At 40.2% G+C, this 16,271-nt stretch overlaps 1 protein-coding gene across 2 annotated transcripts in view; it reads left to right on the top strand.

Annotated features, from left to right (window-relative positions):
• LOC124157112 (protein expanded) overlaps window positions 1-16,271 on the top strand; it is a 215,247-nt gene that overhangs the window by 97,440 nt on the left and 101,536 nt on the right. For both annotated transcript variants that reach the window (XM_046531609.1, XM_046531611.1), the window contains one exon: window positions 15,395-15,553. In XM_046531609.1, coding sequence (XP_046387565.1) covers window positions 15,440-15,553 — 114 coding nt within the window. In that variant the 5' untranslated portion in view covers window positions 15,395-15,439. The remainder of the gene's footprint in view (window positions 1-15,394; window positions 15,554-16,271) is intronic.

Below are 16,271 nucleotides of genomic sequence, written 5' to 3'. Positions count from 1 at the left end.
CCAATTTTGTGAGGACTGTTAGAGAGTTGTATTAATGATTTGTATTGTAATCGTTTATTTACATTTGGAACCCTGAAGTAATTTTAGACGCTTCTTTATGGGTATCATGTCATCAACCACTTAGGCAATCGAGTCATAAATCGAAGGAGTTGACTTGCTGCTTTGTAATAAAAAATGTGTCCTTATACCTGCACTATTTAATTTCTTCTGTGTAAATGTTGGAAGATCCTGAATTCGTTATGGTACTGCGAGTTGTACTGGTAATAGTTAAAAAACTTAAGAAGTTGTTTCAGGCGTAACTTCGTGCAAAACGCTACAGTAACAAACGCGAAGGTATCTACAACACATATGTGCTTGTCTTCGCTTTTCAATCTCGATAGATTCCCATTATTCGAGTGAGCAGCTCTTAAGAGCGGTGAAGTAGTTCCTATGTTCTACAGCTCATTCCATTTGTCCCGACACATCTCCCTTGGCATGTCAGTTGGCGCCAGTACATTGTATGATGAAATCGGGTGTGATGGTGTCCGCGAATCCTCAATGAGACTGGCCATTCGTTGCCAAATTCTCAGTTTCGCCTCTGGAATTATAAGTACCTAGTTATGTAAAATTCACTAGGAAGATCGTCGTCGTTACCGCCTACGTAACTCTCCGTTGTTTTTTGATAGCGATAATTATCCGTGACTCATGCTAGTACAAATAATCGGTGCTACGACGTGGAATCAGTGATTTTGTTGGATAAGTGTTAAGGGAATGACGGAGAGGTGTTGATTTTCTTATATTTTCGTCTCAAGTTGTACTCCCAGACCGGGTATTTGGCTATCGGCTCGACCCATTTGGTACGAGCCATTCTTGACGTAATTTTTTTATCATTCCGCTACATTGCGGGCGCTCTCCTTTAATTTTGTCAAAGAATCCTGAAATAAGGTCAACGTGCAAGTTTAGAATTACAATGAGCAATAATATATCGCTGAAAAAACTGCCTAAAAGGGCATTTCCTGTATCAGAGACTTCCTCCTGTTGACAAATTTTCATAATATTGAAAGTTAGAGACAGCAGTGACTAATTTCGACACTCTGAGATAATCAATCTTACTTAAATTTGTCTTAGCTATGGGTGTATTGCGGTTGAAGGTATGTTAAAGTTACTGTAAAAAGTTTTTAATCCTTTCAAATTAAAAATCTCACTCGGGAAGGTATATTGTATCACGTAATCTTACTTTTTCTTGATGATAACGTCAATTTCTGTCGGAGAATCCCAAAGGTTGTCCGATTTAGATAGTTTTGGGTAAAATGAGGCCGACATATTAAAACTTGATTCAGCCGGATAAAATATTGTGCAACTGAGGTGATTGGGTTTCTCAGTGGTTTGTTCACTAATGAAATTATCCAAAAAATTTACCCTTCGAGATTTCAAAATACCGTAATTAGATTAGGAAACGTTAAATAGCTCTAAAATTAGGCGAAATAAATTGATCCCGCTGGCATTCCCTTTTGTCTTTAAAAGTGGGCGATTCTGGTGGGCAGTCTTCATGGGCCTTATGAGCCGCCGATGGATGTCGTGTCCGCCAGACGGTAGTGAGGCTTGTTTTCACGAGATAATCTCCAGGCCGACCCCTCCCTTCCTCCCGCGATCCCATTACACTTCTCCCATCTCACCCCGGTCGCCTAGCAACCACTTTCCCTTCGCGTTTCGGCATCTCAGGGAACACTCTCCGGTCACGCGCAGCCTAGTGTCCGTTCGTGTCTCTAGCATAAAATATGGTTGTTATTAACAAGGGACTCCTTCCTTATGGAGCACAACCTTCGATCATGTAAACAGTAGATGCGTGGCTAGGTCAAACCATCGGTACCAACATCAAAGCGTTTTCATGAAGAGTAGAGAGGAGCCCTCCTCTGTGAACAACAAACAGTGATTCAACCAGAAGGCTGGTACGGATAGGTGAGGGTAGAGCTCACCCATTACTAAGTCATAGATTTCACTCATGCCGGATAAGGGGGCTGTATCTTTTCGCTGTATCATCTCGCACTTCGAAGGCGTCTTCGTGGATTTGAACTCCGATGAGAAGTCGAGCGGTTTACCCGCGAAACTACCACGCTCCATCATTACCACTCCTTCCCTATCAGTGAATTTAAATGCTTTCAGCTAATGGCTGCATTGAAATGGCTGGGAGATTTAAATTAATTGATGGTGACAAAGTTGGCAGTGCAAAGCGTAGACATTAGCTCGCCGTTGCTACCCTTTCAACCGCTACAACAAGGTTTTGCAAGGTTGCTACCCTTTCAGTGCCAACCGCTTTAACCTGGTATGCGTGAAGAATACCATTTTTTGACTAAATTTTACAGTTTTACTTCAAATTTTATGGAAATTACAGCACGTGTTGAAGCTAATTTTATATTTACCCATATCATTCTTACTTCATCGATAAAAAATTTTAACTATGCTTGAAATCCTTTCAGGCTTTGATTGGTGGTCCATTATAAAATATAAAATAAAAATAGTAATTTCCACACTTAAATATACTGCTCCACTTCCGACTATGGTTTCAACACTCTTACACCATCTATAGGGTTACATAAGACTGAGGAAACATTTGTTGGTAGTGTACTTTATATTTAAGTTGAAATTATTATGTGTTCTATATTTTATAATCGATTCAAATATGTTTTTTCTCTTCCGTATAACTTGAAAAAATCTTTCTTTCACATTAGCTTAAAAAAGTGCACGGCCTATAGATCGGCCCGAGTTATTATTCGCACATGCCGAAGTACTTAAAGGGTTAAAAGAATAGACTCGACCAGTCTCATATCTACTGCGCAGTCCCGGAAGCTTTCGCTAGGAGTGCTCGTGGGCGAGGTATCTGCGTGTGCGTGGCAGAGGACGCCGTGGGTCTTCACCTCGTCCGTAGAGAGGCCTGGCCCTCGGAGATGATGATGATGAAATTTGAGAAGTGGGGTGGTGCCGCTCCTTTTCGGAAAGGAAAGCGAAAGGCGGACGGGAATGCGACAGACTAATTTCTTCGCTGGATGCGGTTGGAATGCGGAATTCGGGGCGGTGGAGTTTGGGGGGAGGGGTGATATGGGATTGATGAGATGGTGCGGAGGGAGGAGAAGGCAAAGGTTTAAGCCTTTATCACTACTGCAGCCTAAATTGACTTGACATAACTATACTTACAGTTAAAAATGTGAGAACAGCCTCTGGTAGTTGTCTTAGAGCGGCGCGACTCGGCACTTCATAGCACGTTATAGTTCATGGACATAGATGTTTAGCCATGCTGTAGTTCTTGGCTGAGAAATGCACAAAATTGTCTTATTGCTTGATTTAGTCAGTATCAAGAAACAAAATTAACTAACTCATTACTAACTTTGTGGTGTTCCATTATAAGTTTTCTTGGATATTACACCATTACTTATACCACTCCTTTTTTATAAAATTAAATTTTATTAAATATTTATTTAAAAAATAAGTGGTATGAGTAATAGTGTAATATCAAAAAAAAACTTAGTGTCAATAAAGACAGCAGTGTCTATCGACAGTCATAATAAATCTATAGTTTTCATCTAAATTAGCATCTTAACGAGTCGAATGAGTTCATTAGGTACTTATCAGCCTGGATCATGCTTCATCAAATAATCCCCAATCCTTTTCTCTAGACGGGTCGTATTTTGTATTTTTGGTGAAGTATTATTCCGTTAAATCTGACACAAACATCTTAAATATTCACAGTTTGTAAATAGAGTGATATATGGAGTAGACCTTTTGTCTACACTTTCCTTTCTCTCAAATATAAAATTTACTCCTGGTAAAATTCTGAATTGAAAATTTCAACTTCAAGATACAGGAAAATGTTGACCTGGGTCTACTTTACTACGGACCCAGATAATCTCAAGGCGGTTGAGTTGTTTATAAGCAATTACTTGGTTCCCATGGAGGGACAATCGAGCGAGAGTGGTGCATCCTCGGAGACGTAACTCGACTTTCTAGTCATTAGTTTAGAAAATCGCAACATGTATATTGTTGGGTGTAGCCATTAGAAAGGAAGAAATCGATGCTTATCGACTGTCATTATAAATTTTAGATGTCCTTTTATGATCGATTTCACGATCGAGAAAATAATTTACTTGTCGCTTTATTATCGTACTACTATAATATATACCGATATAATGATATATATCCTCGAAAAAAAATCTCCCCGCTTTTACTTCAAAATGATTTTTATTTCAGCACACAGTACCTATAATATTTCTCATACATAGATGAATGTCGCCTTGAGGACCAGAATTATAATGCAGATATGCAAAAGCTAGTTCCTGAAAATATAATCCTGTAAGCTTATATTTGTTGTCATGGGTCGATTATCGCTATTTGAAAATCATGTTCTGAACAGATTATTTAAATGACATTATACTTGAAATAAAATCTCGGGTCAACCTCCCTAATATCTTGAAATAATATTTTCAGTCGTGGTCTGTGAAATTTTTCCGTATCCGCTTCCAGTTCTGAAATTTAAGCAATGGAATGCTGACGCCCCCTACGCAATTAAGTCAAAAAATTGTGCATTTAGCCTTCTTGAGAAGGAATCAATGGCGTAGTTTTGAAATTTGCTTTTTTCAGGTCTTATAATTCGGGTGAGGTTTCGACTTAGCCAGCGAATTTCTTTGATCCCATGCGGCAGTTATTGCTCCTCAAAATACTCTATTCCTTGCATCGAATTTAGCGTTTTTTCCCCATTTAAAATATATGAGAGCTGACCATGTTTGGAGGCCCTGGTCGGATTTCAGCATGATTTCAACTGTTACCGTTCGCGGTGCATGATACTTAGCTACCAACATTCCATTGTTTTGAGTTCAGTGGCTTCGATCCCGCGTCGATGGCAGAGAGATCGAATAATACGCGAGTAATCGATTGTGATGCCCACCGCATATTATCTTCAAAGTGCGCGCTTTGAAACCTTAGCGATCTTCCGAGGCGACCGCGGCGGTTCCCGCCTCTGTGGTCTCCCCTCTCGGCGAATGAGCCTCCACCCCACGCCACTGTCGCTGTGAGCCTGTGAACACTCACTGCGGCATTGCCACTTAGAAGGTCGGGTTATCGGGCAGGATTGAACAGAAATATACCGATATGTACCGTAAAACTATATGTATTTTTAATCCATTGCAATTTGCCGTAGATACTATAATTAAAGTATTCTACCGGGTTCGGTAGGCTCCCATGGAATCTTTGCGAATAATACTGGCTTTCTCCCTCCCGCTGCCGATTTCCCTCTTCAAGTCTCATTAGGCCCAAATCCCTTTCATTCCTTCTGTAAAGATGTTTTCTTGCCTCTCCCACCATGCACTTTGTCATTCCTCTTCATCTCCGCCCTCATTATTTCCTTCTTTCTCCTCCGCCCCCGCATTTGGAGCACTTCTGGTCTCTCCTCGTCCTCCTTCAGCGTCCGCGTCTCCGCGCCACTCTCCACATTGGCCTCTTTAATGGCCTTTACTTTATAGTCTTTCATAACAATCCTCTCATCAGTTATTTCCTGTTGATAACGCCGCATTAAGTATCGCAATCTTCTTCTTGAATTCCTTTAAAATCTGCTGGTGTATCGATACGCTTTGTTTAGTACACATGTTATGTTCATAATTAACATTGTCCGGGGATATCTTGTGGAAATGTTTGATCTCCATGAGAATAACTAAAATGGGTCGAAACCAGGTCGGTTTTAAAATAAATAATATTGTGTGGAAGTTTACCATTTTGGTTATTCTCATGGACCTGTTGTGTTTCTGCTTTAGCTGGCATTTGCTGTACATGTACGTACCTGTGCCTATTTCTATTTTTCTTTCATTCGTCAAATGTAGCTCAGAAAATGATATTATGTGAAGTAGAATATGTTAAGATAATAATCATTGTTTGTCTTAACACATTATGCATTAAAGGAAGGAAATCGGCACATGACTTAAAACAAAGTCGCATCAGCTCCTATTTTCAAGCCACGATGTATTCGGGAACCCGCAGAAGCAGCGCTGACGAGGAGTAAAACTTCATTAGAACATTCCTAGCTAAAATGAAGAAGTTCATCATGCTTTCTCAAGTAACTTGGTTAAACGCCGAAAACCCAGTAATAATAATATTATATCGTGTTTTCGAGCATTTGGGGAAACTTTCAACTACCTTCTCTTTAAAATCATTTCCATAACTTACTGAATTGCTGAATTTTTCCTTACTGTATTTTAAACTTATTATAAATCGGTTACCGATGTTCAGCAAACGATACCTACTATATCAATCTATTGACTTTTAAAAATCGGTATCCCATCTACATTGTATCCCACAACCGCCTAGATAGGCGTGTTGTGTAAGTAGGGGTTTTTACAACACTTGCCGTTCGAAAAAAAAGGATGGAGCGCGTTGAAGGTATGCGACAGTGACTGCCATATAGAATTCATTGGAGTCCTTATCTCACCATGGGAAAAACGAGTACCAATACCTATTCGTTGGGCAAAATAGGTCCATTATTTTATCATTTCTGTCTGACCTGGAAGTAGTGATTTTCTTAAAGATTATTTTCTTCGTGTTTATCTGAAGGATATCTGTTTTTAATAGCTCTAACAATCTCAGCCTTTCTTGTTGCCCCAAGTGCCTCACGGCTCCAGGCCTATTTAATATAACTGCGAAGTGGCGAGATCACGATTCAGAAACACTTTCGAGCTAATGTGTGAAAATATGAACGATTTTGGCAGACCGGAACATGTACAAATACAGGTACCAAATTACACCAGGTTCTATTGTCTGTTCGTGTATTCGCTCAATTTGGGTGGTTAACGTTGCATTGTCGTTCATTTACGCTTTCATACGTTTAGAAATTAACTGGTGCGGGCATTTTTTCCCGTAACCAGGCCTTAGAGCTCTGAAATATACCATGGTTCCGCATTAAATATTTACCCTCGCATCCCCAAGGAGGGGAGCCTTGGAGGCAGAAAAAAATACGAGCTTGCGACCTGTCGGTGTCTCGAATCGACGCGCGGGGCTATCGCGTGCCGAAATTTTGGGCGAGCGGCTGGAAAAAGATACCGTGTCGCTTCCACTTGGGGGTGAGGGTCGCAGGAGGACGGAAAGGTTGGAGGGGGGGGGGAGATAAGAGGCGAATGCCTCCGTGCATTTGCCTGGAACTGATTTCGGGATGAGAGAGGGCAAGGTTGGATGAAAAAATGAAGGCGGACGCCTCCAAGAAGACATTCAGTCATGCGTTAAAGTATTTGGGGAGGTGGAAGGGATGAAATCAAGAGGCTGCTTGAAGGCTCGGACGTAAACACGTTCCCACACGAGAGTGGGGAGACAACATGTGGAGGGCAACTTTGTAGGGGCCGCACATTCCTCGCCGATGAATTTAGGGGGTTGGTCAGAGGAATGAAGTGCATGTAATTTTCACCAAAGTTTCAAATGTTTTTCTTGCGAAGGCTTCTGCGATGAGTAGTAGTGCTTTCATGGTTTTCGGGTTTCCGCCGCGTTGTGTGGTGTCTGATGACGTCAGTTTCACCGGCAGTCGCGCAAGCACCATTAAGTCAGAAGTTCTGATATGAATATGCTGGTGAGATTAAACTCGATTGTTTCAGGCTTAACTTTGTGAAAATCCATTTTAAACAATTAAAAGTTATGGTACTTTTTCACTCAATTTATTTAAGACGACCGGTTTCGTCGCAGAGGCGACATCTTCAGGTAAAGAAATCGTTATTTTTATAGTTATTTAGTTTAGAACGAATAAACAACTAAATAACTATAAAAAGAACGATTTCTGTACCTGAAGATGACGCCTCTGCGACGAAACCGGTCGTCTTAAATGAACTGTGTGAAAAAGTAACTTTTTATTGTGTGCTGGTGAGATTACCGGCGAAATTGTCTTCACCATACATCATGCTACGTGGTGGGAACTTGGAAACCATAATGGATTCCTATTTTCAACTCCATGATTTGATTGTCCTATGCTGGCGCTTGGGCATTAAAACCTACGACCAATAGGACGGTGGCTCGCACAGTGTGTGTTTCGTGGTTTCGTCGCGGAAGATGTCACGTTGCTTTTACCCCAGAGAGGGTCTGCTTGACACTGATGGGGAGTTGTTTCGATCGGTTTTCGTTCCGAACAGTTGATTCCGATTGGTTAGCAACGCGATCGGATTATGTTGTGTTTGAAAATTTTCGTATCGAAGATGCTGTTAACCCTAGTAGTGAGTCGTCGGAGTGATAATTTTCTAAACACATTCCCATGGAATTGCAACCAATCGAATCCCATTACAATCCACAGTTTGAAGTGAAATCCAATCGGAATAATTTTGATCAGTGTCAAGGAAATTCCCCGAAGAAGGAGGTGGTTAGTACTCGAGTGATTTTAATGCATCGTATTTTTTATACTTGACGTGAAATTCTGCATAAATGAAACAAAGAATACGCTTCGAGATATGGGAATGGAAAAGGTGAAATGGATGTGAAGAAAGAGAAAGAGGAAGTGGAAACATAACATGTGAGGAAGAGTAACTTTCAGTGGCTATATGAAGGAGAAAGGGGAAGGAAGGCCTGAAAAGTGCGAGTACTTAAAGAGGGGAAGAATTTGACGGAATACTGTGAACTGAAGGAAGGACTTAAAACGAGGGGAGAAGAAGGGGAGGGATTCGTAAATTTTTCGTATTAAAATACCTTGACCGGTATTGTATTTAAAAATAAAAATACGTAACTTAAAACTAACTGGAACTGAGTGGTCCGCTTTGATATTAGTAGGCTGATTGGAAAACTAAAAGATATGGCAATTTTCCGAAAATACTCTAATTTCAATTCACGACCGGCTAAAAAAATTATTTATTTTATATTCATAGCCTGGATATAATAAAAAGTGTATTGAAACCGGTCAAGAAATGAAATTAAAGTGCTTGTTGGAAATTAAAAGCAACTTTTGAGTTTCTTATAAGTTTAAATTTCACCCGATTAAGGCTGAAGCAATTCATTTTATTAATAAGCTTGCCCACCAGGTGTTTTATTGCCAATTGTGATTGAGTTAAAAAATGAAGACACCTGCATTTTTCCGCTTTTCGATCTCTCGCCTATTCTAGGGCGAGCTATTCGCAGTGAAAAATTAACCCCTTTAGCGGATATGCGGATGACGTCAGGTCAGTAATCCTTCCGAACGGGTCGCTACTCCTCAGCTTCTCCTTATCCTCGCGCATCGCTTTCGCGTCGTTCCTTGTCGTTCACCGCTTGTTATGGGTGATTTTTCTCCCAACGAGCTAATTCCGTGAATCAGTTAATGAAGCGGAACTTCAATGACATCCCCAACTCGTGGAAAAATGGGCGGCGGAGTTCTTGGTTTTTTGTTTTAACATAATGAGAGAATGGTTGAATATGGAAATTTTTTTTTGCTTTAAATTATCCTTCTCCTCTATCCACCGAATATTTGTAACGAATTGCGACTTCCAGGCTCATTAAACGACGCCATTGTCAGTAGCAAGGATATTTTAACCAATTGAGACGCACTATAAAAAAGAGAACTACGAAAAGAATAGGTAGGTACTCAAAAATATACACGGAATGAAGGAGCCTTTCTATACCTTCAGCAAAATTCTCAAAACCTAGACAGAAACTGGAGAATTCAATGCATTCTCTATTCTGAAGTCTTTCTAAATGTAAAAAACATCAATTAACAGTTTTCGGGTGTACTGCTGGGAACGTCTTCAGGAGACTGAAGAAGGAACGCAACGTTGAGCATTAAAAGTCGACACCCAAAAATGGTGTATACTGCATTGTATCTTATGACTGCTAAAATACAAAAACAAAAAAAACACATTTACTCTAACTAGTGTCATAACACGTGGGGCGGCGTATTTTCCATCTGCCCAGGGACGTCCTCCTCTCATCACTGAACGATGGGGTGGGTGTCATCTTTTTGTTTTGCTTGTGCGAAAGGGCGTTATTACGTGAGGCATTGCGTGTGCACGCGAGGGGGCGTGTGGGTGCACGGCAAAGGCTTCACCGGCCGGCGACATTGAAAGCGGATCGTGGGAAGTGGGCTGGGCACACGCGCCGGCATTATGAGCATACCACGGCGGTGCACGTAAGAGGCTTTCCTTTCAAATCATTCACCGTGATTGTATTACCTGCCCCAGGCGACCGATCGATATCACCCGATGATTCTTCATGAAAATGGAGCACATTGTGTTATAATATTAAAATTATGTACGATTTGACGATTTCCTGGCGAATAATATTTACAGGATTTTCTCGGGCTCTCCGCCAGGTTGAAAATTGATGTCAGCCGACGTTTCGGGCTCCGACTATTCGCCCTTTCTCAAACTTCTCTGGGAAAACTCTCTCTTTCTCAAAAATCTCTGGGAATTTAGAAAAAAATATTCATCAGTCTGAAAATGTAAAACTATTAAAATACTACAAAAAAAATAAAAAAATCTCATGCATATTAAAGCAGAACGGAAAGTCTGTTTGATTCATCGATCATGCACGTATACAGATATTTCACTTTATTCACTTCACTATTGAGATACTTGGTCTTTGTATCAATCCGCAGCACTAACGTTAAACTTTTCATATGCCATAGAATCATCCCTCGTATGACATGGTTTTCACCCAGTTATCTCGGGGTACTCTAGTGGCCTGAGACGTTAGTGATAGGGCAAGCTCCTAATGATTGAGTTCTGGTTTTGAGACCAATATTTTGTCCTTTAACGCGTCCATTGTTATAACCTCACAGATAATATATATTCTGGAGTTTGCATGGTGGATTTGCTATAAGGAAAAGTCAAGGTATGCATTGAAGTCCCAACTACCGTATTAGTATGGGGAATGGAAAGAGCTTATGAAATACTTGTAAATTGATTTTATGAAAATCCTGATACTTCACCGTATTCCTCTGTATTAAATTTATTGCCAATAAAGTTTTCCACAGAAATAAAAAATAGAAAACAAACGCTATTCCTAATTAGCCTATCAGATCCTTCAGGTTGTGTAGATTTTTGCTGTTTCCCCCCTTGGGCTGAAGCCGACGCGCGCTTTTGTATACATATCCTTTGAGATTTAGCAATCGAAAGTTGGATGCATGGCGGATTGGAGAGGATGGGTTGAAGGGTCCTCGCCTCCTGGGTCCTCCTCATCCTTCGCCTCTCCACTCCCTCCCTGGGCAGCGGTCACTTCGCTGTACCCTCTCCAGAGGATAGTGGGACCCTTACGGCTCAATTGGTTCTCTCAAAGGGAAATTTCCTCCTGCACCACTGCTTCTAACTTCACTCTCCCTCTCCATTACTCACGTCCCGTCTCCCACGTGCTATGCAGCCCCTCAATCTCTCTCTCTCTCCCTCTCTCTCCTCCAAAAGTGAATTCGGCGGACTCTATCGAGCAACTCCGGCCGAATTGCTAACCAAGTGTACCACCGAAATACAGGGTTATCATAAAAGAATGCAGGGGAGGTTTGCAAGCGGTTTTGAACATGGTTTAAGTGAAAACAGAATGAATTTCATTTTATCTTTTTTTTCTCGAATTTGTCGTCTCAGTTTTTTATGCATAATTCGTAAATTTCAATATTTGCACCCTCATTCGCTCGACAAGAGAGAAACCCGGTAAACGTTTTTCAACGAAATTTATTTATTCTGACTAGTGCTACGGAATTATCATAAAAGTTATAGCCATCTCTGTATTAACAGTCCACTATTCTATTCTTAACAAAACCTTGGCAACTTACACAATTTTCATGTCTTCAAACGCAGCCTCACCAAAGCATCTACATCTACATAATACCCTGCGAGCCACCTCTAGGGTGTTTTGCCGGGGGTGATCAATCACCAGCATGCAGCATGCAATTGGACTCCATCAAACATATCATCATAAAAGAGCATGCAGTCAAACGTTACTGAGAATTTATTTACATATCCGTCGTCAATTGGTAGTTAGGTTAATCTACATCTACATGTTACCATCAAAGCCTTCTACGGAGGTGTTTGGCAGAGGATGAACCATCGCCAACATGTACCTACCAGAGGATTCAAATTTACTTCCAATTACAGCAGTGAAGATTTCTCTGGTCTTACACCGGGTCAGGTCCTCGATATCTGCTTCCAAAATTTTGACAAGAAACTCACCCATCGTCTTCAGAGATCAAGGAATCCAATTGGGGAAATCTTCACTACTATTTTTAGACGGGGAAGAACCAGGCATTACATTCCAATTACAGGGTTAAAATTTACCTATTGGAGGGATTTCGTCCGTACTATTTACATTCGAGATTCTGCTCTATTTGATGGAGCGATAGGCGTGACCCCTGCATTTCCCGCTGGACGGCAGCTCCTCCATGATTCAAAGGGAATGGCGGGCAGAAGAGTCATTCCTCGAGCTGCTAGTATGGCTTCCCCAAACAGGACGTGCACACGAAACCTTCTCCTCCCGCTCCGAATCCCCTGGAATGTGTGCCGCCAATCGATAGCGCCGCGTTCTTCCGCATCATTCCTCGCCGGACATTCACTCGCTTCCATTCAAAGCGGATACACACGTGGCCTTGCATTTGCACTTTCAATGTGTGCTGATATTAGTGCGCTCCGTTGCTCTAAGGACCCCAGTTGCTTCTCTTTTATTCTTCCTCTTAGGCCCTCCGATTATTCTGAAGCTGTCTTAAGGCCTATTTACACGATGAACTAGCTCCTACAAGTTAATGTCTAAATGCATGAACGCGAGAATGGACGCCACAATGCACCGTGTTAAAATACCCAACTTGTGCGAATGCATGAACAGAAAATAGGACCTGTTATAATTTGATTCATGTATTCGTGCATGTATCTTTCCGGTCCACATAAATCGTTCATACAGTCAGACATTAACTCGTACGTGTTAATGTATAGTGTAAACAAGCCTACAAGCATTTTTTACTCGTCAAAGTTGAATATTTTAGCTTAGAGGACTGGATAGAGGAGGCCCGAGTCCGTCTCTCAGAAGCTCTCTTAATATCGCTACTCTGGGTGCATTCAAATGTGTCCGCATCGCGACGAAGATTGCAGAGCAATATCATCAATACTTACGGTATAACGTTTTAATCGTGAGGAATAGCATTAAATCCCTACGAATTTGACTGATCATATCATCACAAATATAAATATTGGTTAAAAAGCCCTAATCGTGCCTTATTTCACCGAGAAATTCGGATCACTTTGCCCATCAGCGACGCGAGATTTGATATATGCAAACTCATTTTCATGGGCTGTCGGTGACAACACACCTGGAGGCCGGATGAAGAATAAATCCTCTATTGTCACAATCATGTGTATGACGCACTAGAATCAAAGAGAAAACGTTGTAGAAGTGAAAAGTCTTGCTTTTGGAAGCCTATTTACCATATTAATTTCAAGATTGCAGAGCGATCAATATATTATCAATATGTTCAATGTAATATTTTCAATCGCGAGGAGCAGCCTTTCTAAGTGAATGGCTTGACTTGATCACATCATCCTTATTATCATTTTCATTACGAGCATTTATTAATGGCTATTTATCCGTGAAATTTGAATCGCTTTGCCTGTCAGCGGCGCGAGTGGTCACCCTGGTAAATTGGGTGGCAAAAAATCTAGAATTTGGCAGGAAAAATTATACTAGGATATTATTAAATGGGAAAATTTGCACAAATCGTTGAAATAGTAGTACAATTTTAGGCGAAAGAACTGTCGTCTGGGATTCAAGGTATTTAACTTACAAGTCGCAATATCATTCGAAATATATGATCTGAGAAAAAATGTGAGTTATTGGTAGCACGAAGTCCCATTTATTTAAATTGAGCGCAATTCCATAGGCACTTCACTACGATAAATGCCCATTTGCGAAATTTCTTGGCTTCACTTGGAGAGGGGCTATCAGAATTCAGCTTTTAGTTCAGTGCAGTGACTGCAGAGAAGACAGTACGAATCGTATGAGGACATGTTCGATCTTGATTCGATTTGCGAAATTTAAGCAGTTCAACTTTGAACGCAGTAGAAATCGATGGCTAAGGATAATTCGCTTACGATATATTTTGATTTGGCTACTCTTACAGCTTGTTTTTTCCCCTTTATTGATCATAGGGGATCAAAAGCCAAAAGTTGGTTTAACTTTCTCACAAAGAAGAGGAGATGATGACGTGTTGTAGTCTAAAATTTGATGGAAGGACAAATTCACAAGAACTCATTGCATTAGTTAGCGATTTTGCTACGTCATATCATGCTTCCCTATAGTCGGAACAGATCCTCTTGAGCATGTGATTTGGTCCACCACCTGACAATTAGAGCAAGTATTTACTAACTCAGAACAATCAAACGATTAATGAAGGCTTTGCTTTTCTGAAAAAAAGGTGAGAAGTTTTCAGTTATGATTTTTGTTTCTTTGTTAGGGATTAGTTGCTTTTTAGAATATTTTATTTTAAATTGACTATAGCATGATGATGCTTTAAGTGCGAAAATTTCGTTTTTTTGTAAGTGGTCGTGATGACATTAACCTATCTGACAAAATCCTTGTGTGGATTTTCCAAAATTTATCCTAGACTATTATAGTGTTTATTATACTTATAATTTTATTGTTCTCGGGTTTTCATTATATATTTTTTGTAATTCTTTCTTCATATCCTTACTTTTGGTACCGTATTGCGAACATAAATCCATCTATTTGCGGAAATACCTGATTCTTGCGTTCGATGCGTATTACAACTAAGCGGATTTGAGTTGGTGAGAATAGGAATTAATGGAATTAAAACGTTGCCGTTTCCACGTTTTGCTTTATTATTTCCGACCATGGCATCGTTTCAGAGTAAAATCATCATTAGGCTGTAACATTACGCTCGCTACAATTCCAGTCGCAGATATAACGACTGGAAACATATCTACGTAATGCATTCTTCACGTATCTTTCGCCACAGCAATGTATTTTACGTTATTATTTATTTTGGTGGCGTGTACTTTTTGGATACTGTGATTTAATGGTAAGGCTATGGTACTAATATGCTGTCGTTAGTCAATTTTTAGCAATATTTGTGATAACGTTTGTATATTTTAAATATGTTTGGGTCAATTGGCTAGTGTCTTCCTGTCTAGTCTTACTCAGCATGCTATGTAGCTTGTTATAATAAGAATGGGCGTCATCAGCTATTATTTAGTCGGGGGACATATGCTGGGGAGTTGGGAGGATAATAAAAAAATTATCATAAAACTGTTTTATGAGAAGAAATTAGGTTTAAATTTAAGTAAATTTTTATTGAAATCAATCAGTGCATTAAATCTGAATGTAGTGAAAGGGCCGTGTCTTTGCGGCGATGGCAAATGTGGTTTGTAGAATAAATTTTGTTGATGAATATTTGTATATATAAATCCGAGACGCATATTCTGACTCCTTTTTTCTTTTCTGTTTGCAGTTGTTGTAGGCCGGTAGGGGGCGTGGGTGTCGGGATGTAGGCAGCATGCGCAGCACTGTCAGCGGCCCAGTGCAGTCCTGCAGCACCACTCTCTCCAGTCCCAAGAAGTATGCCGCCGTCACGCTGCTCACACAAGAAACGCTCTTCTTCACCGTCGAGGTAAGTAATCCATACCCTCCCATTGAATGATATCTCGTTGACCCAGGGTCACTGAAAATGCGGTCGTAATTGAGTAAACCCGTGCGCGAGATATATCCGTCAAATTTATTGCAGTGGCTGGTTAGTGGTTTTAAAATATATATCCATGAAAATACCCTGAACTTTTTTAGCCTTGTTAATTTCTATTTTAACTCTATTTTGCATTGTTTTCGTATCGTAAACATTATGCTCGAACCTTTATGCAATCTTTAATCACAAGTTAAAACAATGCTCTTACGTATAAGTGATCTTCATTGCTGCGCGAATTCATGATGGAGATATTCTATTAGTAAAATTTAAGGATAGAAATGGAAGCCTATTGTGTTTTAAGGTTGGTGACTATGAAACTAGAACCCGATGGGAAAATAAAATTCACTTGATAAGTTCCATAATGTCCCTTTGCAACCGACCATGGTTTCGCCTCTGCGGTGTCATTGTGACATGTCAGAAAAAAGCATGGTCGGAAAAAGAGTGGATGAACGTAAACGAATTTTATTTTCCTTTATCGTGGCTCCATATAGTAAATCATCAAATGTAAAACAAAGCCATAAAAAATAAAATAATACATCAGAAAAAAATCATTTACAAATTTTAGTTAAAACGACGAAAATTTGCTTAAAGCAAAGCTGAAGCTTTCACAAAGAAAGGTTTCCTCTATGAAATCATCACCGTATGGGAC

Source organism: Ischnura elegans, chromosome 4 (assembly GCF_921293095.1).
Source record: "Ischnura elegans chromosome 4, ioIscEleg1.1, whole genome shotgun sequence".
NCBI lineage: Eukaryota > Metazoa > Arthropoda > Insecta > Odonata > Coenagrionidae > Ischnura > Ischnura elegans.
This window is presented reverse-complemented; position numbering and strand designations above follow the sequence as displayed.